The sequence below is a fragment of the Lithobates pipiens genome, unplaced genomic scaffold, assembly GCF_037356315.1.
Source record: "Lithobates pipiens isolate NorthernLeopardFrog02 unplaced genomic scaffold, aLitPip1_a1.2 Scaffold_19, whole genome shotgun sequence".
In the NCBI taxonomy this organism is placed as follows: Eukaryota; Metazoa; Chordata; class Amphibia; order Anura; family Ranidae; genus Lithobates; species Lithobates pipiens.
The window spans coordinates 75,126,983-75,154,006 of record NW_027507764.1 but is presented as its reverse complement, the minus strand read 5'-3'; the positions used below and the strand labels follow the sequence as shown (position 1 = coordinate 75,154,006).

At 44.8% G+C, this 27,024-nt stretch overlaps 1 protein-coding gene across 7 annotated transcripts in view; it reads left to right on the top strand.

Moving 5' to 3' along the window:
- The window catches only part of NSUN6 (NOP2/Sun RNA methyltransferase 6), a 66,480-nt gene extending 59,389 nt beyond the window's left edge, over positions 1 to 7,091 (top strand). For all 7 annotated transcript variants that reach the window (XM_077490923.1, XM_077490929.1, XM_077490924.1 and 4 more), the window contains one exon: positions 2,228 to 7,091. In XM_077490923.1, coding sequence (XP_077347049.1) covers positions 2,228 to 2,428 — 201 coding nt within the window. In that variant the 3' untranslated portion in view covers positions 2,429 to 7,091. The remainder of the gene's footprint in view (positions 1 to 2,227) is intronic.
- The last annotated feature ends 19,933 nt before the right edge of the window (positions 7,092 to 27,024 follow it).

The window sequence follows — 27,024 nt, the reverse complement described above, 5'->3', positions numbered from 1 at the left end:
ATATTATTTTATATATGCAGGATACCTCTGCCTCATTAGAAATGGCAATGTAATTCATAGACAAATTTGTCACGTATTCGGGCCTTAAAATTAACTGGCAGTAGTCATTCCTGATGCCCTTTTCCTCGCAGGCTCTTCCATGCAGTGATCCTCCATCCCCTTGTTTAAATATTTGGGAATCGTTACTACCCTGTTTCCTTCAGAGGCTTCCCAAGCGAATCTGGACCCTCTGGTTACCATGATTAAAGCTAAACTTACTGTCTGGGCCAAACTTACCCTGTCTGTGGCAGGCAGCATTAATCTCATTAAGATGATCCTTCTGCCCAAGTGTCTGTACATGACTTCTCACATACATCAGTACCTAAATCATTTTTTTAAAACCCTGGACACTCTACTTATCACCTTTATTTGGGCCGCCCATAGGCGGAAACTTAAATTCTCCATTCTGCAGCGCCCTAAAGCTAATGCTGGCATGGCAATGCCTAACATATTATTATTTGGCTGGGCAGCTACGCCATCTGACAGACTGGTTGGGACTATACTGGTGGTGGTTGAGTCATATCTTGCCTATGTCCTTAGAATCAAACATCTGTTGATGGCACTGGAGGCACCTATGGCTGCACTGGGGGAAAGGCATATACCAATATTGACATTGGCCCGTACGTTGTGGAGGGAGACCAAGAAAATTACACATTTTCAGGGTACTAACGAGGCGCTACCACTCTGGCACAATCCAATGTTCTCCCATTTAAAGCAATTTGTGGACTCTGGTTTCTGGGAGCGTAGGGGAATGGTTTCTCTGGACAAAATCTATGATGGAAATGTGTTGGCTTCTTTTGAGGGATTGCAAAGGAAATATGAATTGCCCCAATCTACCTTTTTTTTTTTATAGGTATTTTACAACTTCAACATGTGCTACATATTAAATTTTGTATTCCTGACACTGACATCTCTGAATACCCACTGATAGAAGTGTTTTGATCTCAGGGACCTATGGGGACTTATCTTAAAGTGGAGGGCCACCCTGAAAAAAAAGAGCATTAATATTATAAAAAAAAAAAAAAAAAAAAACATTAAAATTTTTTTTTTTACCTGGTCACAAATCGCTGTTGCTAGGCAGTCTTCCTAATCTGCCTTCTTCCTGCTCCTCGGTGATCTTCGGTATTCTGGGTAATGGGGCGCGCTGTGTTCTGGGAACTGTGTGTTCCCTAACACAGTGCGTCCCATTCACAAAGCGCAGCGCGACTCGCGCATGCGCAGTAGGAAATGGGCAGTGAAGCTGCAAGGCTCCACTGCCTGTTTCCCTTAGTACGAATGGCGGCGCTGGGACCCAAGAGCCGAGGGACATGTCGGCCTCAGCGGCCAACATCGCGGGCGTCCTGGAGAGGTAAGTCTCCTTTTTTTTTTTTTTAGCTGCTGACTTTGAAAAGTTTTTTTTTACAGATGAAACACCGCTTTAACTCTGTATCTACATTTACTCTCTGCCATGACTAGCGGGGCTCTACTGGAGGTGCGCATCAAGTGGCAGCAACAACTTGTCCCAGATTTGTCTGATGGGGATTGGGAGGAGGCATGCTTCGCCCATCTATCTGTATCTACCACAGTCAACAATAAATTAATCCACCTTTATATGCTACATCAAACATAACGGACACTGGTCAGACTGCACGCAATGCATCGTATACCTACTTCTGCCTGCACTAGGTGCACTTGTCCGCGCGCAGATTTCATGCATTTTATGTGTCTCTGTCCAGTTATAGTGGGATACTGGCAACAGGTGATGGAGATATTGTCTGCGGTCTTATAAATTCCTGTTCCATGTACTCCACTGGTGTGTCTGCTGGGGGGTCCTCGATGAGGAGCAATGGCCACGACATATTAGGACCATGCTACTGGAGACATTATTTATGGCCCGTAAAGCTGTAGCACTTAAGTGGATCCAGCCCACACCTCCATCAATATGCTGAGAAATGCAGTCTACTTGTAAAAACATTGACATTTTTGCACTGTAAGATGTACCACAATGTTTTTTGTTCGCTCATGTTGTGCGCATTTGATAACTGTCACTGTCATGTACCTTTTTTTTCAGTAAAAAGTTTAAAAAATATTAGACAGTGATAAGCACATAGAAGATTAGAAACAGCTGAGATAGTGTCCATTTCTTACATGTATATCAGACCTTTTAATATTATAATTACTTTTTTTTTTTTTTTTTTTAAACCAACAGGAGCCACACATAGGAGGAGAAGGCATGCCCGGTGCTGGGTTGTCCCCGGACCAGTTGAAACTTGTACAGCGGTTTGACCCATCGGCCACTGAAATACTTGGCGTTGACGCAAACAAGTTAAAGTTGGATGAGGACCTTGTGGCAGTCGCAAACTCTGACACCATTGGCTTCTTCATAGCCAAATTTCTCAAAAAGTCTTGACCTACATTTTTATATTTTGGCGAATGTGTGCAGAGGGATGTGATTCGATCTTCAGGTGGCAGACTCATTAGACTTCACTGTTTCCATGACAACAAATTAATATCTGTCACTATGAAAGCAGACTGTCTGCCAGCTGTTCACGTTGTAGCCCGCTATTGCGGCGACGAGTTGAAGTGTAACCCGGGGGATTTCGGACGTGATTTTATTTATTTATTTCTCATTTCATCAGCATATGCTGATAAATGCCAGCCAACACATAGATGGTTCAAAGAGAAAAGTTAACCTGTGCTCTGCATGCCTACTTTCCCGGCATATGGGAAAGATGTGACACTTGCCACTTTGCCCAGTGTCTGAGGGGCCAGTTAGCAGACCCAGGAGCTGTCGCATGGGGAACGAGAGGGAGTGTGAATAGCGCTGAGCAATACATAGGTGTTTTCAGGGCTGTGGGAAGCATGGGAAAGTTAAGTATAAGGGCCTTGTCACCGGCCTTTGTTGGTGTCAGAGCTGCTTCTCTCCACACATGTCAATGAGAATGCAAAAAGCAGCTTGCAATAGGTTCATGCAGCTCAACTAGTGACATTAAAATAGTAGAAATGTAGACGCCAACAGGTTTGGACACCCTCTTATAGCGTTAAAAAGTTCATCTGGGAAACAGAATGTATAAAGTCTATAAATGAGATGCCCGTGATCCTGAAAATGTGTGCACCGGGGCACCTTCTCGGAGCAGAAGAAGACTCTCTATGTAGAACATGAAAAACAAATGGAGAAGTGCAGACTGTTTAAAAAAAAAAAAAAAAAAAAAACTTTTAATAAAGAATAAAAATGACAAATGGCAACATGCATAGTAAGGTAGGTATTGGGCTCATCAATTAAAGTAAGTCCGGGATGCAGTGGGGAGAATGCCACCGAGGGGCCGTCAGAGATGGGGCCAGGATGACGGCTCCGGTGCTGCAATCACAGGAGTGCCATGTATTGCCTACTATCTATGCCTTACAAAAGAGCGAGCATGCTCTGAAATGAAACGCGCCGTAGCTCCGGTGACTTCATCCCACCAATGCCCTGTGTCACATGTGTGTTCCAGCACCATCTTGGAAGTGTCTGGCCCGCTTCCCTAAACACCTCAAGGCGTGGCAGCAGAACCTGGAAGCCCCTCGGCGGCATTCTTCAAACTGTGTCCCAGGCTTACTTTGATTGATGAGCCCAATACTTACCTTACTGTGTGAGTCGCCATTTTTATACTTCAATAAATGTTTTTTTTTTTTTTTTTTTAACAGTCTGCACTTAGAGGCACTTCTCCATTTGTTTTTTTGATGTAGCTGAACTGCAGGTCAGATGAAGGTCAGTTGCACATGTAAACTGTGAATGATCTCAGACGCATCTCAAACTGATGTCAAATGTAAATAAGTGTAATGCACCTGAAAGCGCTGTGCGTTTGCCCATCAGTGCAGGTCCTTAGACTTCGGGTGCAACACACTATCAAGGGAACCTATTATTTTTTTTAAAGTCCAGCTGAAGTAGAGGTTCACATGGCTACGAGGAATCTTCAGCTTGTATTTTGGCAGTCGACACTACCAGCTGTCAAAATGCTGGAACAGCGGCTGTATCTGATTGGATACAGTCGCTGTTCGGCTGACAGTTTCCTGCCCGGCTCTTTCAATTATAATGTGATATCAGGGTGGAAGCAGCCGCAGAGCCACTTACTGAGCAAATTTGGGCTGATTCATCAGGACGGTTAGAAATATTTCTCTGTGTATGGCCAGCTTTAGTCTGTTTTAAAGTACAATAAAATCGGGCACAGACCTTGATACTTGCTGGCCAAATCTGACACAAACAGCCCTGCTCTGAGGATCCTGCCCAATGGAAAATACCAGTTTGCCTTCTATGTAGTTCAGCTACCTATCTGCCGATAAAATAGCAGCTCCAGTGCTGGTACTGAGGCCTTTTTCACATGGGCTTCAACTTGTATAATATCAATGGGAACAGCAAGGTTTGATAAATGATTTGCAGAGCTTTCTTCAAGCTTTGTTGAAGCTTTAAAGGTAGATTTAGGCATGCACCTAAATCTCCCATACCTCTGAAGCCTGATCCCTGTTCTGATTGCGCTTCAGGGGGTACTGACAGATGGTGAAGAAGTGATGTAACGCCTCCTTGCCTCCTGTTTCAACCCCATTTTTGCAGACAAACGTGCCGCAACCATATGCATTGCACACAGTTGTGGGTTGTGTGCAGCATTTCTTCATTTACTTGTGTAACGCTACATGTTTGGTAAACTTTGTGCGGCCGTGGCATGTAAACATCCCTGTCCGATACCCTATTGCAGCTTAAGGGGGGTGGTTTGCGGGTGGAAAAAAATCAGCTCAACTGCACATTTTTTTTATCTGCCAACTCCCGTCCCCAAACCATAAGTCTAAACGATGCCTTGAAGTGGAACTCCACCAAATGGGGGAGTTCATCTTTAAGTACTCTTCCCCTGCCACATTTGGCAAGGCATTTTTTTTGTGGGGGGGGGGGGGGGGGAGTAGGTACCTGGTATTGACAGGTACCCACTCCCACTTCTGCTGGGATTACCTCTCTCCCTCTTTCCTTGCAGTCTTCTGGGAAACATCACAAGTCCCAGAAGACTGCAGGACTATTCAGGAGGCACAGTGCAGCTTGCAAATGGGAAGTGGGCACCCGGCTGTAAAGTCGCAAGCTGTCACAGCCGGGTGCCAACAGTTGAGATGCCACTGGGGAAAGGACATGAGGAGAAGGGGGGCTTGGGTGAGCCCATTGCTGGATTGTGGGACAGGTGAATGTGTGTTTATTCAAAGTCCGCAGCTACAGTTTTTACACTTCCTGACCTCGCTATAGCAAAATGATGGTTACAGCTCAGTCATCCAGTTCTCGGTGGGCGTCGCATGACGTCCTCCCAGAACTGCGCCCCCGATGTGGCGCTTACCTGGTGAGCTCTGTGATTGCTGTTTTATTTGGTCACAGCTGACCACAGATAGAGGTAAAGAGCCAATCACAGCCGCTCTTTACCACATGATCAGTTGTGTCCAATCACAGCTGATCACAATGTGAACACACATGCTGGTTATTGGCATTCCTTTCCTCACACTGTCAGTGTGAGGAAAGAAGAGAGCCGATACTCAGCTAGTGTGAAAGGGGACTGCACTTATCGCCAGCCCCAACAGTGCTCATCAGTTCCTTTTGAGTGCTGCTTATTAGTGTCCATCAGTGTAGCCTCATCAGCGCACATCAGCAAGGGAGAAAAATTGCCTGTTTGCAAAATTGTATAACAGAAGCTAGGAAAAATGGTTCTTTCAAAATTTTTGGTAGTTTTTTGTTTGTTTAGCAAAAAAAACAAAAAACGCAGTGTTGATTAAAAACCACCAATAGAAAGCTCTATTTGTGTGAGAAATTATAAAAATGTCATGAGTACAGTGTTGCATGACCGCCCAATTGTCATTCAAAGTGTGACAGCGCTGAATGCTGAAAATTGGCCTAGGTAGGAAGGGGGTAAAAGTGCCCTGTAAGCAAGTGGTTAAAATAGATTCCTGCTGCAGTTTGTAAATGTTAAACACAGATCCTAATGGGAGTGCTGATTGCCACTTTAACCACATTAGCCCCGGAAGGATTTGCCCAGGCCGTTTTTTGCGATACGGCACTGCTTTATTTTAACTGAAAATTGTTGTTGTGCAACACTGTACCTTAATTTTGAAGAAAAAACAATATTTTCTACTTTCTGCTAAAAATACATATGCAAAAAAAAATAATTTATTCATCAGTTTAGGCCAATAGGTATTGTGCTGCATATTTTTGTTAAAAAAAATCACAATATGCGTATATTGATTGGTTTGCGCAAAAGTAGCATCTACAAAATAGGAGAAAGATTTAGGGACTTTTTTTTAAATTGTTTTTACTAGTAACGGCAGCGATCTGTGATTTTAAGCAGGACTGTGATATTTCAGTGGACAAATCTGACCCTAAGTAACACTTTTTGGTGACCAGTGACACCAGTACAGTGATCAGTACTATAAAAATTCACTAATCACTGTATAAATGGCACTGGTAGGGAACGCTAGGGGGTGATCAAGGGGTTAAGTGTTCCCCAGGGAGGTGTTTCTAACTGTGGGGGGAGTGGACTGACTGAGTGAAGCGAGAGATCGCTGTTCCTGATCACTATGAACAGCTGCCTCCCTTTCCTCCTGCAATCACAGGTGGCCGGCGGACATAGAGTCTGCCGGACCCGTGGGCGAGCTCCCGTGCCTTCCGGCAGCAGGCACGCGCCTGCAACAGCCAGTGCCACAAACCAGCGTACCAGTACGGTGATTCGCAGGGATGGAATCCAATGCTGTCGGTATCCAGGGAAGAGGATCTGCAGACACTGGATCCTGAGGAAGAAGAACGCATGCACCCTCCTGCTGACCTTGATCCGGAAGTGATGACATCACAGCGCTACGTTACGGTGTCTGCAGATCCTCTTCCCTGATTACCGATAGCATTGGACTCCACCTCTGCAGTCGTTAGAAAGGTTTGTCCCATGGCGCACACCGGTCATAGTCTGCTCCTCCCGGACAAGCGCCAATGATTCCTGTATTATATGCACGGTCCCATCATCTGTCTGTGAGTGTATTTGCAACTTTTATACACCGAACCCATTAAAGAACTTTATTTACTACGCTTAGAAGGCAACGCTTTCGTTCCTGTCTATGTTTCAGATCCACTTCTATCTGCAAGCTGCCAGCCTTCCTAGAATATCAGTTCCCGCATTGTACATATGGACGTTCCATTATGGACTCTATTTAAATACATGTTTTTATCTAGTTCACTCCACCCAGAGTGCGCTTAATTTACCCTGTTCTGTTGACATTAGTAAAATAGAGGACCTGGTACTCGCGGCGTGACGCCAACAGAAAAAATATAACAAGACATGGCCACTCTGGCACCAATTCATCCTCTCCCCAGAAGGCATCAACCTTAGGACTTCTTGATGAGGTCAATACTCCAATAAAGGTGAACTCCGGGGCTGTCCTGAATTAACCAGGACCTCCCCATACCCCCCCCATCCATACACCACCCCGCCCCGTACCCCCTCCTGCTTCCTCCTTAGATTCCCCTCCCTCATTTCTTTGTGGGTCCCCCCCCTTCTTTCCCTTGCCCCCCCCCCACCTCTGGTAATGGAGTTCCACCCGAATGGGGAGGGAGGCGGTTGGGGAGTGGGAGACGGAAAGTGACTGAGTTTTTCCTCCCTCCATCGCCACCTACTGGAAGATTCATTGATGAAGAGGGCCCCTGGCTCCACAGCATTGATTTAGGAGTTACTCATCACTTGGTATGCAACCACGAGTTAGAAAGTGTCCTGTCTCATCTCTTCCTCCATGTGTTGCTGTTGACCATGTTTTTCCCCTTCCTTTTCAGTTGTTTTTCATATATGTTTGTACTTATTGTCTTAGCCCATTTTGGGATTAATAAAAAAATTTATTTGAAAAAAAATAAATAAAAAATAAGACCAAGATAAATTAGTTCAGATTTTTTTCCACCTTTAATGTGACCTATAAACTGTACAACTCGGTTGAACAACAAACTGAAATCTTTGTAGGAAAGTAAAAATAAAAAAATAAAATAATATGGTTACATAAGTGTGCACACCCTTAAACTAATACTTTGTTGAAGCACCTTTTGATTTTATTACAGCGCTCAGTCTTTTTTAGTATGAGCCTATCGGCATGGCACGTCTTAACTTGCCAATATTTGCCCACTCTTCTTTGCAAAAACACTCCAAATCTTTCAGATTGCGAGGGCATCTCCCATACACAGCCCTCTTCAGATCACATTTTCAATGAGATTCAAGTCTGGGCTCTGGCTGGGTCTTTCCAAAACTTTAATCTTCTCCTGGTGAAGCCATTCCTTTGTTGATTTGGATGTATGCTTTGGGTCATTGTCATACTGAAAGATCAGTTTTTAGCAAAAGCTTGAAGGTTTTGTGCCAATATTGACTGGTATTTGGAACTGTTCATAATTTCCTCTATCTTAATTAAGGCCCCTGTACCAGCTGAAGAAAAACGGCCCCAAAGCATGATGCTGCCACCACCATGCTTCACTGTGGGTATGGTGTTCTTTTGGTGATGTGCAGTCTTGTTTTTGCGCCAAAACATATCTTTTGGAATTATGGCCAAAAGGTTCAACCTTGGTTTCTTCAGACCATAACACATTATCCCACATGCGTTTGGGAGAGTTTGGATGTGGGTTTGCAAAATTTAGCAGGGCTAAAATGTTGTTTTTCATAAGAAAGGACTTCCGTCTTTCCACTCTACCTCATAGCCCTGATATATGAAGTATACGGGAGATTGTTGTCACAGGTACCACACAGCCAGTACTTGCCAGATATTCCTGCAGCTCCTTTATTTGTTGCTGTAGGTCTCTTGGCACCCTCGCTGACCAGTTTTCTTCTTGTCTTTTTATCAGTTTTGGAGGGATGTCCCGTTCTTGGTAATGTCACTGTTGTGCCATATTTTCTCCACTTGATGATGACTGTCTTCACTGTGTTCCATGGCATATCTAATGCCTTGGAAATTCTTTTTGTATCCTTCTCCTGATTTGATACCTTTTAACATTGAGAGCCCGCTGATGCTTTGGAAGCTCTCTGCGGACCATTGCTTTTGCTATAGGATGTGACTAAGTCTAGCTTGACATCTATGCGGCTGCGCTTGATGCATTTTCCAGGCATGTTTTGCTGTGCATGCTGCGTTTTAAAACCTTGTTTTTTTATGCATTTTTCTTTGCATGCAGTTTTCATAGATTTAAAACATTTTTTTTTCTCTGTAAACACACTGTATATAGCTGGTTGCTATAAGTCATCAGCTGACAGCTAAATGTAAAAAAAAAAAAAAAAAAAAAAAAAAATGCCGGCAAAAAAAAAAATACCGGCAAAAAAAAACCTGCTTGGGGTTGGAAGGGAGGGAATCCCCAAGGCATTTTTTGTTTAAATGGCGTGGGGTCCCTCCTAAAATCTATACCAAACCCTTATCCGAGCATGCAGCCCCCTGCCCCCCCCCCCCCCCCAAAGCACCTTGCCACCATGTTAATGGGGACAAGGGCCTCTTTCCGAAAACCCTGGCCGGTGGTTGTCTGGGTCTGCAGATGGGGGGCTTATCAGAATCTGGAAGCCTCTCTTTAAGAAGGGGGCCCCCCAGATCCACCCCCCTTATGTGAATGGGTATCGGGTACAATGTACCCCTACCCATTCACCTCAAAAAGCATTGACATGTAAAAAAAAAAATACTAGCCGGTTTTTGACAAGTCCTTTATTAAAAAAAAAATAGCTCTGAGCCATCTTCTCTCGCTGCCGTCTCTCGCAACCGCCTTCTCCCCGAGCTGTTTTCTTATACTATCTTCTCCCGCTGATGTCTTCTTCCTCGCTGCCAGTTACTCTCTATAAAAAAAAAAAGCTACTCTTCTCCTATGGCTGTCTTCCTACGTTGTGTTGTCGCCTGCTGTCTGGCCTCTCTTATATAGCCATGGAGCGTGGCCGTCTGATGACATCATCCAGAGAGCCCGTCTCTTGTGACTTTGCAAGGGGTGGGCTCTCTGGGTGATGTGATCGGAAGGCCACGCCCCATGGCTATATAAGAGATGCCAGATACTGGACAACAACACAATAGGGGGAAGACAGCCACAGGAGAAGAGCTTTTTTTTTTTTTTATACCGGCTTACCCGTGGCAAGGAAGAATACAGCAGCGGGAGAAGATGGTACAAGAAGACAGCTCAGGGAGAAGATGGTTTAGAGCTATTTTTTAATAAAGGACTTGTCAAAAACTGGCGCTTGTGTTTTTTTTTTTTACATTTCACTGCTCTTTGAGGTGAATGGGTAGGATGTTTCTGGTTCCCCGTTCACATAGTGGGGGTGGGATCTGGGGGCCCCTTTTTTAAAGGGGGACTTCCAGATTCCGATAAGCTCCCTGCCTTCAGATCCCGATAATTACTGGACAGGGTTGTCGGGAAGAAGCCATTGTCCCCATCTGACAGCAGCTGATGACTCATCAGTTGTTAAGGATGCGGTGGCCGGCTTCCCGGCCCCCTGCTTAGGAACCAGCTATATACAGTGTTAAAATAAAAACTGCAAAACACATGAAAAATCACATCACAAACACAACACTTGCATTCTTGATGTGATTCCATTGAAGTCTATTGCTCGCAAATCATGGGAAAAAAGTCCCTGACTCCTTCCAGAAACGCACCGGCCACAAAACGCATAGATGTGATTTTGTACCATAGGAAACCATGTTAAATGGCCTGTAGTGCGTTTCTGCAAACTGCAAAACGCACTAAAAAACGCATAGGTTTAAACCTAGGGTAAGAATGTCAGGAAAGACCTACTAAAACAGTTGAACTGTGTTTGGGGTTAATCAGAGGCACTTGATGGCAGGTGTGTACAGACTCCTATTTAACGTGAATTTGAATGTGATTATTTAATTCTGAACACAACTACATCCCCGGCTATAAGAGGCTGTGCCCACTTATGCAAACACATTATTTTAGTTTTGTGTTTTTACTCCACCCCCCCCCCCCCCATCTCACTCTCAAAAGCAATTCACTGCAGGTCACTTTTCAGAGGGTGGTAAGTTACCTGTCTGCAAGAGCCTTAATCTTGTGTTTTTTTTTTGTTTTTTTTAAAAGGTAGATTTTTTTTAAATTCTTTTATTTAGGAAATATTGAGTATTACAATGCAAATAAATCATCAGAGGTACTTTCAATAAACAATAGTAATACAGTTAAGTCCATATTTATTTGGACAAAGGCACAATTTTCATACTTTTGGCTCTGTATTCCACCAGAATAAAATAATCAAAATGAATTAGAAGTGCAGACTTTCAGCTTTAACCACTTAACAACCGCCCATTGCCGATTAACGGCTTCAGGGCGGTTGTTTAACTCTGAGAGGCCGTTAATTAACGGCCTCCCAGAAATCTGCTCTCGCGCGCCCCCTGGGGCGCGCACACGAGAGCATCCATGACCGCTGGGTCCAGTGGACCCGGCGCATCACGAATCACGGTAAACGGCTGCTCAGCGCGGCCGTTTACCACGTGATCGCTCCGTCAAATGACGGAGTGATCACTTGTAAACAAACCGGCGTCATGTTATGACGCCGGTTCCTCCCTCCCCCTCTCTGTACCGATCGGTACAGCGGAGGGGGAAGAGATCGGTGTCAGCAGCGATGTGGGCTGCATCTGCAGTGCCCACTTCGCTGCTCACCGAAAATTAACCCCTCGATTCCCTGCCAACACTCTGCAATACCCTGCCATTACTCTGCATTACTCTGCAATACCCTGCCATTACTCTGCAATACCCTGCCATTACTCTGCATTACTCTGCAATACCCCCATTACTCTGCATTACTCTGCAATACCCCCATTACTCTGCATTACTCTGCAATACCCCCATTACTCTGCATTACCCTGCAACACTCTGCATTACCCTGCAACACTCTGCATTACCCTGCAACACTCTGCATTACCCTGCAACACTCTGCATTACCCTGCAACACTCCGCAATGCCCTGCAACACTCCGCAATGCCCTGCATGCTCCGCAATACCCTGCAACACTCCGCAATATCCTGCAACACTCCGCAACACCTTGCAACACTCCGCAACACCCTGCAACACCCTGCAACACTCCGCAACACCCTGCAACACTCCGCAATACCCTGCAACACTCCGCAATACCCTGCAACACTCTGCAATACCCTGCAACACTCTGCAATACCCTGCAACACTCCGCAATACCCTGCAACACTCCGCAATACCCTGCAACACTCCGCAATACCCTGCAACACTCCGCAACACCTTGCAACACTCCGCAACACCTTGCAACACTCCGCAACACCTTGCAACACTCTGCAATACCCTGCAACACTCTGCAACACCTTGCAACACTCTGCAATACCCTGCAACACTCTGCAATGCCCTGCAACACCCTGCAACACTCCGCAATGCCCTGCAACACTCCGCAATGCCCTGCAACACTCCGCAATGCCCTGCAACACTCCGCAATGTCCTGCAACACCTTGCAACGCTCTGCAATACCCTGCAACACTCTGCAATATCCTGCAACACTCTGCAATACCCTGCAACACTCTGCAATACCCTGCAACACCCGCCAATACCCTGCAACACTCTGCAATGCTCTGCAACACCCGCCAATACCCTGCAATGCTCTGCAACACCCGCCAATACCCTGCAATGCAATACTCTGCAACGCCATACTCTGAGATACCCAGCCATACTCTGAGATACCCAGCCATAGTCGGTGATACCCTGCAATACCCAGCCATAGACATCCCCCCCCCCCCCTCCCGCCGCCCTCCGGTGCTTCTACCGAATCGCTAATACGATCAAAGACAGAATCTTTTTTTTTTTTTTTTTTTTTTTTCAGGCTTCCCAGCTTAGAGGTGAGATGTGGGTCTTATTGACCCCACATCTCACTGTAAAGAGGACCTGTCATGCCATATTCCTATTACAAGGGATGTTTACATTCCTTGTAATAGGAATAAAAGGGATCAAAAAAATTATTTTTGGGGAAAAAAATGTCAAACTAAAATAAATAAAGTAAAATGAACAATAAAAAAAATGTTTTTTTTTTTAAAGCGCCCCTGTCCCCATGTGCTCGCATGCAGAAGCGAACGCATACGTAAGTCCCGCCCACATATGAAAACGATGTTCAAACCACACATGTGAGGGATCGCTGCGAACGTTAGAGCGAGAGCAATAATTCTAGCCCTAGACCTCCTCTGTAACTCAAAACATATAACCAGTAAAAAAAAATTAAATCGTCGCCTATGGGGTTTTTTAAGTAGCGACGTTTGGCGCCATTCCACGAGCGTGTGCAATTTTGAAGAGTGACACATTAGGTATCTATTTACTCAGCGTAACTTCATCTTTCACATTATGGAAAAATTGGGCTAACTTTACTGTGTTTTTTTTTTTTTAAGCCCAAAACTGTTTTTTTTTCCAAAAAAAAGCATTCGAAAAATTACTGCGCAAATACCGTGCGAGATAAAAAGTTGCAAAGACCACCATTGTATTCTCCAGGGTGTTTGCTAAAAAAACATATATAATGTTTTGGAGTTCTATGTAATTTTCTAGCAAATAAATGATGATTTTTACATGTAGGAGAGAAATGTCAGAATTGGCCGGGGTGCTCCAGAACACCTGATGACGCTCCCTGCATGTTGGGCCTCTGTATGTGGCCACACTGTGTAAAAGTCTCACACATGTGGTATCGCCATACTCGGGAGTAATAGCAGAATGTGTTTTGGGGTGTAATTTGTGGTATGCATATGCTGTGTGTGAGAAATAACCTGATAATATGACAATTTTGTGAAAAAAAAAAAAAGTAAAAAAAATCTTGATTTTGCAAAGAATTGTGGGAAAAAATGACAACTTCAAAAAACTCATCATGCCTCTTACTAAATACCTTGGAATGTCTTCTTTCCAAAAAGGGGTCATTTGGGGGGTATTTGTACTTTTCTGGCATGTTAGGGTCTCAAGAATTGAAATAGGCCGTCAGTACTTCAGGTGTGATCAATTTTCAGATATTGGCACCATAGCTTGTGGACTCTATAACTTTCACAAAGACCAAATAATATCCACCAATTTGTACTTATTTTTACCAAAGATATGTAGTAGTATAAATTTTGGCCAAAATTTATGAAGAAAAAATTACTAATCTGCTAAATTTTCTAACAGAAACAAAGAAAAATTCTTTTTTTTACAGAATTTTCGGTATTTTTTCCTTTATAGCACAAAAAATAAAAAATCCAGCGGTGATTAAATACCACCAAAAGAAAGCTCTATTTGTGTGAAAAAAAGGACAAAAATTTCATATAGGTCCAGTGTTGCATGACTGAGTAATTGTCATTCAAAATGCGAGAGCACCGAAAGCTCAAAATTGGTCTGGTTATTAAGGGTGTTTAAGTGCCCAGTGGTCAAGTGGTTAATTCAAGGGGTTGAACATAAATATCAAGTACACATTTTAGGAACTGCAATAATTTTTATACACAGCCCCCCCCCATTTTCAGGGGCTCAAATGTAATTGGACAAATGAATAAAATCATAAATAAAATGTTCATTTTTAATATTTTGTTGAGAATCCTTTACTGGCAATGACTGTCTGAATTCTGGAACCCATGGGCATTGCCAAAGATAACAGGGTTTCCTCGTTTCTGATGCTTTGCCAGGCTCTAACTACAGCTGTCTTAATTTGTTCTTTGTTTGTGGGTCTTTCTGCCTTTAGTTTTGCCTTCAGCAAGTGAAATGCTCAATTGGGTTGAAATCAGATGTTTGACTTGGCCATTGCAGAATATTCCACTTCTTTTCTATCAAAAGCTCCTGGGTTGCTTTTGCAGTGTGTTTTGGATCATTGTCCATCTGTAATGTGAATGGCCATCCAATCAACTTTGCTGCATTTGGCTGAATCTGGGCTGACAGTAGATCTCTAAACACTGCAGAATTCATCTGTCTGCTTCTGTCACATCATCAATAAACACCAATGACCCAGTGCCACTGGAAGCCATGCATGCCCATGCCATCAGACTGCACGCTCCACCATGTGACCACAGATGACGTTGTGTGCTTTGGATCATGAGCTGTGCCAAATCTTATTCACACTTTTTTCTTCCCATCATTCTGGTACAGATTAATCTTAGTTTTATCCGTCCAAAGAATGCTTTTCCAGAACTGGTCTGGCTTTTTTCGATGTTTTTTGGCAAAGTCTAAAATGGCTTTTCTATTCTTCAGGCTTATCGTTTGACAATGATACGCTCACCTCCTGGAAAGTGTCCTTTCACTTGGCTGGATGTTGTAAATGAGTTTTTCTTTACCATAGAGAGGATCCTGTGATCATCCACCACTGTTGTCTTCCATAGACATCCAGGCCTTTTTATGTTTCTGAGCTCACCAGTGCATTCTTCTTTCCTCAGAATGTACCAAACTGTTGATTTGGCCACTCCTAATGTTGCTGATAGCTCTCTGATGGATTTGTTTTGTTTTTGAAGCCTAAAGCCTCGTACACACAGTACGATTGTTGGCAGGGGATTGTCTGTTGACAGACTGTTGTCCTAAAATCTTACTGTTCGTACGCTCCTTTTGAAAATTGTCCAACTTTCGGCCAATGAGTGTTGGATGACAGGCTAGTAAAATTTTGGCGGACAACAGTTTGACGTCAGATTTTCGTATGGTCAGTACACTAATCCGTCAAACAAAAGTTGGAAGTACAAACATGCATGCTCAGAATCCATGCCTGCCAAACACGAAATTAGCAGAAGGGGCCCAAAGGGTGGCGCTCAAGCTGAAATTCCTTGTAGTACGTCACTATGTTCGTGTTTGTTGCACAACAATTGTGTACTGTTAGTATGCAAGACAAGATCCTGGCACACGCCCTTTTGACAAAAATCAGATGCTCGGTTGGCCAATGTGTGTACGAGGCTTTAAAATGGCTTGTTTTACTTGCATGGACAGCATCTTTGAATGCATGATATAGATTCCAAATGCAAATACCACACTTAAGCCTCGTACACACGATCAGATTTTCCAACAGGAATTGTGTGATAACAGTGAAAATATTAATTGGTGTATAATGCGCTGTGACAGGAACTTTGCTCAAGCCGCCAACACAGCTTCTAGACAAAAGCGTTAAAAAAAGAAAGGAAAAATATGTGTAGCGCTATACCAAAGTATCAAATTGAAAATATACGTGTCAACATATATATATCTCAAAACATGTAAGTGGAAAACATCTTCACTAGTGCTACATAAACGCAGAAAATAAAATCAAACATTTTTTTTTCTCAAAAAGTGCAAGTGCTGAAATTGTCCCAAAAAATTAAATCCGGTGCCAAATTGCATAAAAACGTCCGAAGTGTACTCTTCATGCATACAACACCACCACCACCGTGAGACTGAGACTGGAGGAGGCTTACCGGAAGACTTGGACTTAGCTAGGCGTATGCCCCCCAAGTCATGTAGGCTTATGGATGAAGTTCAACCCAATAGGTATAAGTAATACACAGATTCAGCTCGCACCGCAACGTCAATTTGGCAAAGATTCTGCAGCCATGGAGACTCCAGCTGTAGTCTCCATGGCTGCAGAATCTTTGCCAAATTGACGTTGTGGTGCGAGCTGAATCTGTGTATTACTTATACCTATTGGGTTGAATTTCATCCATAAGCCTACATGACTTGAGGGGCATAAGTCCAAGTCTTCCGGTAAGCCTTCTCCAGTCTCACGGTGGTGGTGGTGTTGTATGCATGAAGAGTACACTTCGGAAGTTTTTATGCAATTTGGCACTTGCACACTTTGAGAAAAAGCTGTGAATGATTATATTTGTTGTTTCACTTAAATGTTTGATTTTATTTTCTGCGTTTAGCAATAGTGAAGATGTTTTCTACTTACATGTTTTGAGATATATATATATATGATGGCACGTATATTTTCAATTTGATACTTTGGTATAACGCTACACATATATTTTTCCAATTGTGTGAAAATAAATTGTCGGTTTTTTCTGCAGACAAATGTTGGATGGCAGGCTTTAAAATTTTCCACGGACAAATGTCTGTTGTCGGATTTTCCGCTCGTGTGTACACAAGTCCGTCAGACAAAAGTCCAAAGTACAAACATGCATGCTCTGAAGCAAGGACAAGCCAGAAGCGGTCAGTCTTGTAAACTAGTGTTCATAATGGATAATTAACATTTGTGACGTGGCAAATTATGAAATCCTAAAATGCAGCGCACAATTCTCTTCTTCTTTAATGGGATAATAACGAAGCTGCTTTGCTGGTGATACTGATGGAGTTCTGCCAAACGTATTTTAAAAGGCTTTTATTTTCTAGTGATATCTAGAATAATATTATTATTATGTTTTTTTGGGGCAAGTTACCACAACACCATTATCCCGTAGTTTTTAAGATCAAAGATACAACTACCATATTTATTGGCGTATAACACGCACCCTAAGTTTAGGAGAGAATTTTAAAGAAAAAAACTTTTAGGAGGGAAGTATAAGGAAAAAAACTTACATTTAAATGCCCATCAATGCAGCCTTGTCAGTGTCATTTGCAGCCTTCCATTGCAGCCTTGTCCGTCATTAGAAGCCTTCCATTGCAGCCTTGCATGTCATTAGCAGCCTTTCATTGCAGCCGTGTCAGTTTCTTTTGCAGGCTTTCTGTTTAAAAATGGTGCCGTCGAGATACAGAGCGGATGTCCTGTATATCTCGGCGGCGCTCGGTTGCTCTCGGCTGTTTTCGACGGCTTCCGAAAATAGCAGAGAGCGGCCGGAAATAGCCAAAAGCTGCCGAGAGCGGCAGAAGAGCTCACAGTCGGCAGGTGATTGGCGTATAACACGCAACCACGATTTCCCCCTGATTTTAAGGGGAAAAAAGTGCGTGTTATACGCCGATAAATATGGTATGTTAGTGTCCCTTGTCAATTTTACATTTTTTTTTAAATGTAACTGCCTACTCCCAAACTGTCATTTGCAGTAAAACACATAGACAAGTATTATTCTACACAATTTTTTTTTATTATGCATTAAAAAAAGAAAACAAATAAAATTAGGCATGCTATCTGCCAATAGAACTTACACAAAAAGTGCATTCAAAAATATATCAAATCAAATCATTATTATTCAACCAAAAAATAAAATAAAAGCCTTATCCGTGTGTCCTGCGTCTTAATATAGGAGTCAACAATGCCAAGAGTTGGTGAAAGCAGGGGTCCGTCATCCGGAGATAATTCCTAAAATCATCCGGATTATTCTCCTGGAGCTTCTGCAGCAAAGGCATATGACATAATTGGTTACGATTAATAAAGCAACCAATTTTTGGTCCAAGAAATCCTCCTGTTTTTGGACTGGACTTGGGTCAAAGCAATAACTCCAAGGCCAATAATAAATAGCACGTTATCTCCCCCGATTCAACAACATGGCTGGTTGACGATAGCCGTTGAGAAACGAACTGAAAAGCGCGAAATGAAAAGCACAAATCAACACTCACCAAACTGCTGCTAACACATGTAGCACTGACCCCCGAAGGAGCTGCTGGTTTTGTTGGGCTTACTGTTACCTTCTTGACCTCGTGGGCTGGTCAGGAGGACCAGGACCAAATTGACAGAAGAATCTTCTGGACTGGAACCCAGAAGCAGGTGAGGTCAGTACCTTAAATACCCTCTCCCAGAATGCACAGCAGGATGACACTCCCACTGGGCTGGCTCCGAGAAAGAATGGCATTCAGTACGCCTAGCCAACCTGCGTTCTCACACTTGCCAGTGGCAACAGCGACACCCCTGGCCAAGGAGAACCCAGTGCAACCCAGCAAGACTGTTACTGAAACCATAATTTGGCATAATTAACCCCAAAACCCAACTGTTGTTTTAGGAATATTACATTTAAAAAAACATATACCCTGTTTCCCCTAAAATAAGACCTAGTGTGATTGTCGGTGATAGCTGCAATAAAAGCCCTACCCCCCAAATAAGCCCTAGTTAAAGTCCTTGTAGGTCTTCTTTTCAGGGTAGGGCTTATTTTTGAGGAAACAGAGTAGGGCTTATTTGGGTGGTAGGGCTTATATTGCAGCCAACACCGACAATCACGCTAGGTCTTATTTTAGGGGAAACAGGGTAGCACGTGCTCGTCAGGAGCCGTCGCTACACACAAAATTAGCAGAAGGAGCCCATAGGGTGGCCTAACAATTAAACTTCCTCTTTATCGGCTCGTAGTACGTCACTACGTTCCTGTTTGTTGGCTGACAATTGTGTACCATTTGTATGCAAGACAAAATCCAGGAACAAGCTCTTCAGACAAAAGTCCGAAGCTTTGTCTGCGGAAAATCCAATTGTGTGTATGAGGCTTTAGGATCAACTCCAGATCTCTTACCTGCTTAACCACTTCCGGACCATTGTACGCCAATGTACATCCTCACTTTGAGGATGGATATCGTTGTCATGGCAGCAGCTAGCTGCCATAACCCTGGTATCGCTGTGTAACTTTTATCTGCTGCGGGAGAGGGCAGAGGCGATCCGGTCTTTCTCAGGGCTGTGCATGGAGACCGGTGAGGGGAAGATGGCCCCCACCCGTCTCCATGACACTGCAGGGCGGAAGGGACGCATAGCTCTTAAAGGGCCATTTTTTATTGCATTTTAGTGTAAATATGAGATCTGAGGTCTTTTTGACCCCCAGATCTCATATTTAAGAGGTCTTGTCATGCTTTTTTCTATTGCAAGGGATGTTTACATTCTTTGTAATAGGAAAAAAAGTGGCACAATTATTTTTTTAAAACCGTGTAAAAATAAAAGGTCAAATAAATTTGAGCTCGCTTGCAAAATCGAACACATACGTGCATAGCGCCCGCATATGGAAACGGTGTTCAAACCACACATATGAGTTATCGCCGCGATCGGTAGAGTGAGAGCAATAATTCTAGCCCTAGACCTCTTCTGTAACGCAAAATATGCAACCTGTAGAATTTTTTAAATGTCGCCTATGGAGATTTTTAAGGGTAAAAGTTTGTCACCATTCCACAAGTGGGAGCAATTTTGAAGCTTGACATGTTGGGTATCAATTTACTCAGCGTAACATAACTTTTTCACAATATTAAAAAAAATTGGGCTAACTTTCCTGTTGTCTTATTTTTTAATTCAAAAAAGTGTATTAAAAAAAAGTTGTAAGACCGCTGCGCAAATACGGTGTGACAGAAAGCATTACAACGACCGCCATTTTATTCTCTAGGGTGTTAGAAGTAATTTTCTTGCAAAAAAAAAACAGTTTTTAACTTGTAAACAACACTTTAAAAAAGAGGCCTGGTCCTTAAAGCGGGATTCCACTGCCGTTTTTTTTTTTTTTTTTTACCTGTGTCACTGTTGGGCGATTCCTACCGGGTCTTTGCAGCCACGATCGGTGTCTTTTTAACCCCCGGCGTGATGATTTCATTGCTAAGGAAAACTTTTAAAAAAGCAGTCCGGCGGTTTCCATTTTCACTATGGGCGTTTGAAGCCCACAGGCATTTACTTCCTGGATGCGATGACACTGAGCTCCCAGCATCCACTGCTCCATCTCACACATGCTCATTGAGTGTCCTCTTTGTTTTCCTTCCTTTTGTCTCCTGTGCTATAGTGGTAATGGCTGATAGAGCTGCCTGCCCACTTTCAAAATGGCAATTTCGGCTTGACTGTGTCCCCCATGGATTCCTGGGAAATAGCTAAAAAAGTTCCCAGGGACCATTGCGAAGCCGATAAACACGCCTACTCCCACGGGAGGAGAGCCCAGAAGTCGGCATAAACATTAAAAATAAAAGGTAAATACTGCATATTATTTTATTTCAATGGTCATAACTGCATCTATGTTCCAAAGCCATTTGAATAAGACGAACTTGCAATTTTCTGTACAAAACCACTTTAAGTGGTTAATGGATGAAGAAATAATGAAGGAGTAGCCCACACCTGGCCATGAAACCGCTTTTGATTCAATCGTCCAATTAATTTTGGTTCCTTGGTTCCTTGAAAAAGGGGAGGTGGCTATTCTTGAGAGCTGTAATTCCTAAACCCTTCCTCCGATTTGGATGTACATACCCTCAATTTAAACCTGAGAGTGTGCACTTTTACCCCTTATCCATTATATAACTATAGCTTGAATATGTTTTGGTAAATACCCGGAAAAAAAATTAAATTGCTCTTGTGTCCAAATATATATGGCCCTCACTGTATATGCAATGTTATAATAAACACAACATGTCTTGTGATTACACAAGGAAAAATATACAGTATATAATCAAGGAAAGGAGAATATTTATCTAAAAAAAAATGAAATAAAATAAATTTTTGGGAAAAAGAGGCTGTCGGGGCAGGGAGTGGTGTTGGGCTTGGTGAGAAAAACAAAGGGAAGAGGGAAATTAGAAATGAAAGCTCCTGATCCAACCAGGAGGAATAATTGGTCCCTGCAAATAAAGACATCATAAAAGTGACTAATGGTGTAAACAAATTTTTTTTGCTAAGGGCTCCCCGAATAGGAGGCAGAAGAGTTGGCCAGGATTCGGATGTATTCTTTAGAATGGGAGAAGTCCTTCCTGTTAAACCATATATCGTAAACTTTAATGGTTGTGCCTTTTATGAAACTGGTAAGGTTTTCAATATGTTCTATATCATGAACTCGACGGTACCACTGCCGTATAGAGGGAGGTAAAGAGGATTTCCAAAGAGCTGAGATGCAGTATCGTGCTGCATTAACCAAATAAAAAAAAAATTATTGGGCGTGGCCGGACGGCACCGAGGAAGGACGCACTGTGGCTGTGCTCCGCCGGCCGGATCAGAATCCACAGCCATCCTCCGCTGTGGATTGACTTTTCTTCCTCGGAAGCAACTCGTCCGCTCTGTTGGGCTCTCCTGTACAGGCCCATCCGAGTTTGGCTGCTCCCCACAGCCCGCAGACTAAACGATTCGGCCCGCCGCGGATCCCATCGGCAGCCCGCCGGCCGCCATCTTGCGGCCTACTCGGCCTCCGGGATCGCCGCCCTTGCCTGCCGTGACCGCCAGGAGTCATCACAACGGCGGCGGATGGTCATCAGGAGAGGATCCCCCTAGTCGCTGAGCCTCGGAAACGGGAGCCGCCGCTCGGTCCCCTCCACAGACTTCCCTCGGCCTGGTGAGTCCCCTGAAGGGTTGCATCTAGACTGCCAGGCTATCCCCACCGGGTGGGCGCTGTCTTCCTGGGCTGTGAGGAGGTCGAATTAGAAAAGGCCCTGATAACTCCTCCTGAACTTGAGCCACATATTATTCTGCTGCAGCCCTTTTTCTCAGGAAAGGCCCTGGCTCCGGCCTGTCCTGGATGACGGCGGCCATCTTGCTACACCCAGCACCCTAAAGCTTTTCTTACCACAGCCTGTTGGTGTGAGGGGAGAATGTAATTAATTGACATTATCTGAAATCACTACATACTGGGGACGCTCGTGAGCTAAGAACCAGGATGGCCGCAAACTAGTGGCGCTTCTCCACCACCGACCACACCGGCAGTGATATCGCCGCTCCTGCACATTAATTTGGGCTCGCTATATCCCGACATCGAGGCTGACAATATGGGGCGCACATCAGGCACAGCGCAGAGCACCTCGAGGAGACAGGCTGTGTGTGCGAGCCTTGCGGCCTTTCCACCGGACAGCCCGCTGGACTCGCAGGCTGCGGACATGGACTTCACCCCTCTGCTGCTTACTGGTGAGCCCGAAGCCTGCTCAGATGCAGAAAGCATACCAGAAATCCAGCAACCATATGTAGCGCCTTCGTTGCGGGACGCCGACCTGCTGTCTCGCTTTAAAACCATGCTGCTGGGGGAACTGTCAGCGGCCACCTCCAAACTGGCCACGCATCTCACGAAGGAAATCCGTGAGCTTGGCAACCGTACGAATGCGCTGGAAGATAGAATGGAGGCTGCAGCAACGGTCATTGATCACCATGAGCAGGACTTACAGGACCTATGCAGGGAACTGGATGCAGCCCTCCTAAAATTAGAGGACTATGAGAACAGGTCTAGACACGGGAACCTCCGGCTTAGGGGACTCCCGAAACTATTGAGGACTTAACCTCCACTGCCACGGCCCTATTCCAGGAATTGGTCCCCGGCATCCCCATTGATCGCATGGAGTTTAACCGGGTCCATCGGGCCCTGGGGCCGAGGAAGGAGGGGGGCCCCCTCGGGACATTATCATCAAGTTCACGTACTACCGCACTACGGAAACGCTCCTTAACCACTTCCCACCCGGCCAATGCACATATACGGCCGGGTGGGAGCCGTCTACTCCATCAGGAGGAGCAGGATCGCGCGCGCGCAGCGGCGCTATCCCGATGTGCCCGTGTCACCCGGACACGGCGCATCTCAGATCGGCAGGAGGGCTCTGTGATTGGCCCTCCTGATCACACGACGGGCGTGTCCAATCACGGCCATCATGTGATGTAAACAAACAGCCGGTTGCTAGGCAATCGGCTCCTCCTCTCCTCACACAGAAGTCATCGCTGAGGAGAGGAGAGTAGATCGCTGCAGCCGGCTGATGATCAGTGAGTATGAGCTGTTTTTTACAGCTTTTTACTCACTGATCACCAGTCTAGTGTACACACAAATCACCACACAGTAAACACACCACACAGTATAAACACAATGTCCCCACACATGTCCCCAAAACATACATGTCCCAAAATAATAAAAACACATGTCCCTAATAATAAAAACATGTCTCCCACATATGTCCCACTAAAATCACATGTCCCAATGATTATCTGCACACATATGTACGTGATCACCTGCACACATATGTACATGATCATTTGCGTACATATGTCCGTGATCACACAAACCAATTATTATACACTTAACGGAATTTTTTTTACCAAAAACATGTAGCAGAATACATTTTGGCTTAAATTTATGACAAAATTTGATTTTATTGGATTTCTTTTAAAATAGAAAAAAGAAAATATAGTTTTTTTTTCCAAATTTCCGCTTTTTTGCGGTTATATCGCAAAAAATAAAAAACGGAGTCGTGAATAAATACCACCAAAATAAAGCTCTATTTGTGCGAACAAAATGATAAAAATTTCATTTGGGTACAGTGTAGCACGACCGTGCAATTGTCACTGAAAGCGCGAGAGCGCTGAAAGCTGAAAATTGGGCTGGGAAGGAAGGGGGCGAAAGTGCCCTGTATTGAAGTGGTTAAAGCAGCATGGGACAAGCCTGATCTCTGTTTCCAAGGTCACAAGTACCAGCTCTTTACTGATCTGGCCCCCACCACAGTGCAAACGAGGCGACAACTAAAACCATACACTTCAGCTCTGGTGGAACGCCACATCAAATACACATGGGGCTTTCCTTTTCGCCTCGCTTTCACCTACCAAGGCCGGGGTTACACTGTGCGCACCGTGGAGGAAGCTCAGGCGACTTTTGAAGCACTACATTTGCTCCCCCCTTCGGATGACCCCAGCCTCCGTGAGAGGGCTTCAGGTCCTAAACCCTCTTCTAGGCGCGTAGGTCGTGTATGGGAACCAGTCAGCAACCGGAAACGACCCCCACCTGATACCCAGCCGCATGCACGATCCCCCTATTCAGATCCAGGATGACGGGCGCACGGGTGAGCCCGTCCATGATCCTTTGCTTTTTGCTTGGTTGCCTTCCCCAGGCCTTTGAAGTATTTTTTGTCTCTTCCTGGTGCTGGATTTTGTCTTATACCAGACGATGTGACCATGCTCTCTTTGACCATACCCCCCCCCCCCCCCTCCTTGTTTTTATTTTACAAACTTATAGTACTTTTACTTTTGGTTTTTACTTAATCTAAAGGCCTTATGCGCCTTCACCTTAGACTTTAGGCTTCTGCCGGTGATCCAGCCCTACTAAGACTGCCTAGTTTTGCCCAAACCCCTCAGCTAACCTGGGGGCCCTCTATCGAGACAATTTTTTCTTCTTTAAAAAAAAAAAAGTTAAATGGGATCATACCCCTGGTGGGATAGGGGCAGTCTGGGGGGCCGGTTCCAGGGATTACTGTGTGTAATGTCTAATCATCTGTGTATGCTGGTTGTTTTCTGGACCCTGAGAACTATACAGGGCTCTAATCTTCCATTTTTTACCCTTCCTTCCCTCCTCATCCCCACTCCCTCCTCTCCTTACTCATGCCCCCTCACCGTTTCCCTTTCATTTCCCCGCTCACCACACCCTACTCCTCTCTTCCCCCCTTCCTGCCCCTCCCTTCTCCCCCCAGCTTCCCCCCTTACTCCCCCCTCCCCCTCCTCATAACTCCCTTTCCCCCCCTCTCCTCTTAACTCTCTCCCCTTCCCTTGCCTCTCCCTCCCTCTTATATATTTTTCCATTTTTTTTTTTCTTTACCCAATCCCTCCATTTCCTCCCTATCCTCCCTTCCTTGCTTGGGTCAAGCCATGGTTTATTTCAGGTATACCCCCCCTTAAGGGGACGGGTCATGATCTGCGCTGGTGGCTCCCGGCTGGACTGTGGCCCTAGGCCTTGCGGGGTCCCCTTTCTTTTTGTTGGACTCCCGGGGCCTGGCGGCGCTCCAGCGCGGGGGTCACGTTCGGGGACCGGGGTTGCGTTCTCTCCTCGGGCGCTCCCTGCGGGGCGGCATCGGGTGGGGAGAACCTTTAGCCCCATTGTCAGTTCTATTCACTGCTACCCGGTAGCGGTACTACGAGATGGGCTTAGCTCGTCTCGCCTGTTTTTGTTCTAGTTTTAATAGCCCTGTGCAGGGGCGGTAATAGGGTAATAAGGTAGTAATATTCTAGTAATATTGTAGTATTATTGCTGTTAATGCTGTTATGTTTTACTATTTGTTAGCCTTGTGGTTGGTGGTAGAGCCACCTTCTTTAGTGTCCTGTAGCAGGATGCCATGCCCACCAATTGTGGTGTTTATGTGTTTTACTTGTCTACTCTGTGTTTCCTTTTCTCTCTCTTTCTCTTCTCCTCTGTGTTCTCCTCCCTCCCACTCCCCTTTTGGGGCTCGGACTGCCTCGCCATGGGATCAGGGTAAGTACATACCTTGTTGGCCACGCTATAATTATATGAACCTTCCTTTACCCCTCAGATGGCTCAGAATGTGTTGAAAATATTCTCGCAGAACATCCATGGGTTCAATTCCCCCATCAAGAGGTTGAAGGTCTTCCGCCATTTAAAATCTCAATCTATTGATGTAGTGTGTCTGCAGGAAACCAGGTTCTCCCAATCCTCATCCCCCAAATATTTGTCCTCCCATTATCCAGTGTTTTTTACGGCCTCCGCCTCTGAGAAGCAAAGAGGGGTGCTGATGGCCTTTAGGCGTAACCTCCAATTTACCTGTTCTAAGGAAATAGCGGACCCTATGGGTAGATATTTGATCTTGCAGGGCACCTTGTGGGACCAGGAGGTCACTTTGGTTGGATACTACGCTCCTAATTCATTTCAGCAGAGGTTTTTTTCCCATTTGTTCCAAGTGATCACTAGGCATCAAAAAGGCCTTCTGATTATGATGGGAGACTCCAACTCTGTTTTTAACTCCTCTTTGGACAGGCGTAGTCTCAGGGAAGTGCCTCCTTCCCGTGATGCCTCTCAAGAACAAGTATTGCGTGATCTCTTCCAATCATATGGCGTGGTGGACGTGTGGCGCGAGCAACATCCATTGTCTCAGGAATTTACCTTTTTCTCTAACCCCCACCAGAGTTTTTGTAGAATAGACCACGTGTTTCTTCAACTTAGCTCCCTGCCGTTGGTACATAAGATTGCTATTGCCACCTCTCCATGGTCAGATCATGATCCTCGGAATCTCCTTAGCAGGATTCTCCTGCCCGGCCTACCTCTGGTGGATTAACGAATCCCTCCTGAGTATGCAAGCTACATCCTCCCAGATAGAAACACATATCCAAACTTATTTTGCAGAAAATGTAGGCTCAGTCGATTCTCCAGTTGCCTTGTGGGAAGCCCACAAGGCGACGGTCAGGGCACATTTGATCCAGATCGCTTCCCATACAAAGCGGGCCAGGGAGCAGCGGATATGGGAATTGACCTCCTTGTTAGAAGCGGCAGATGCGACATGGAAGGCGCGTC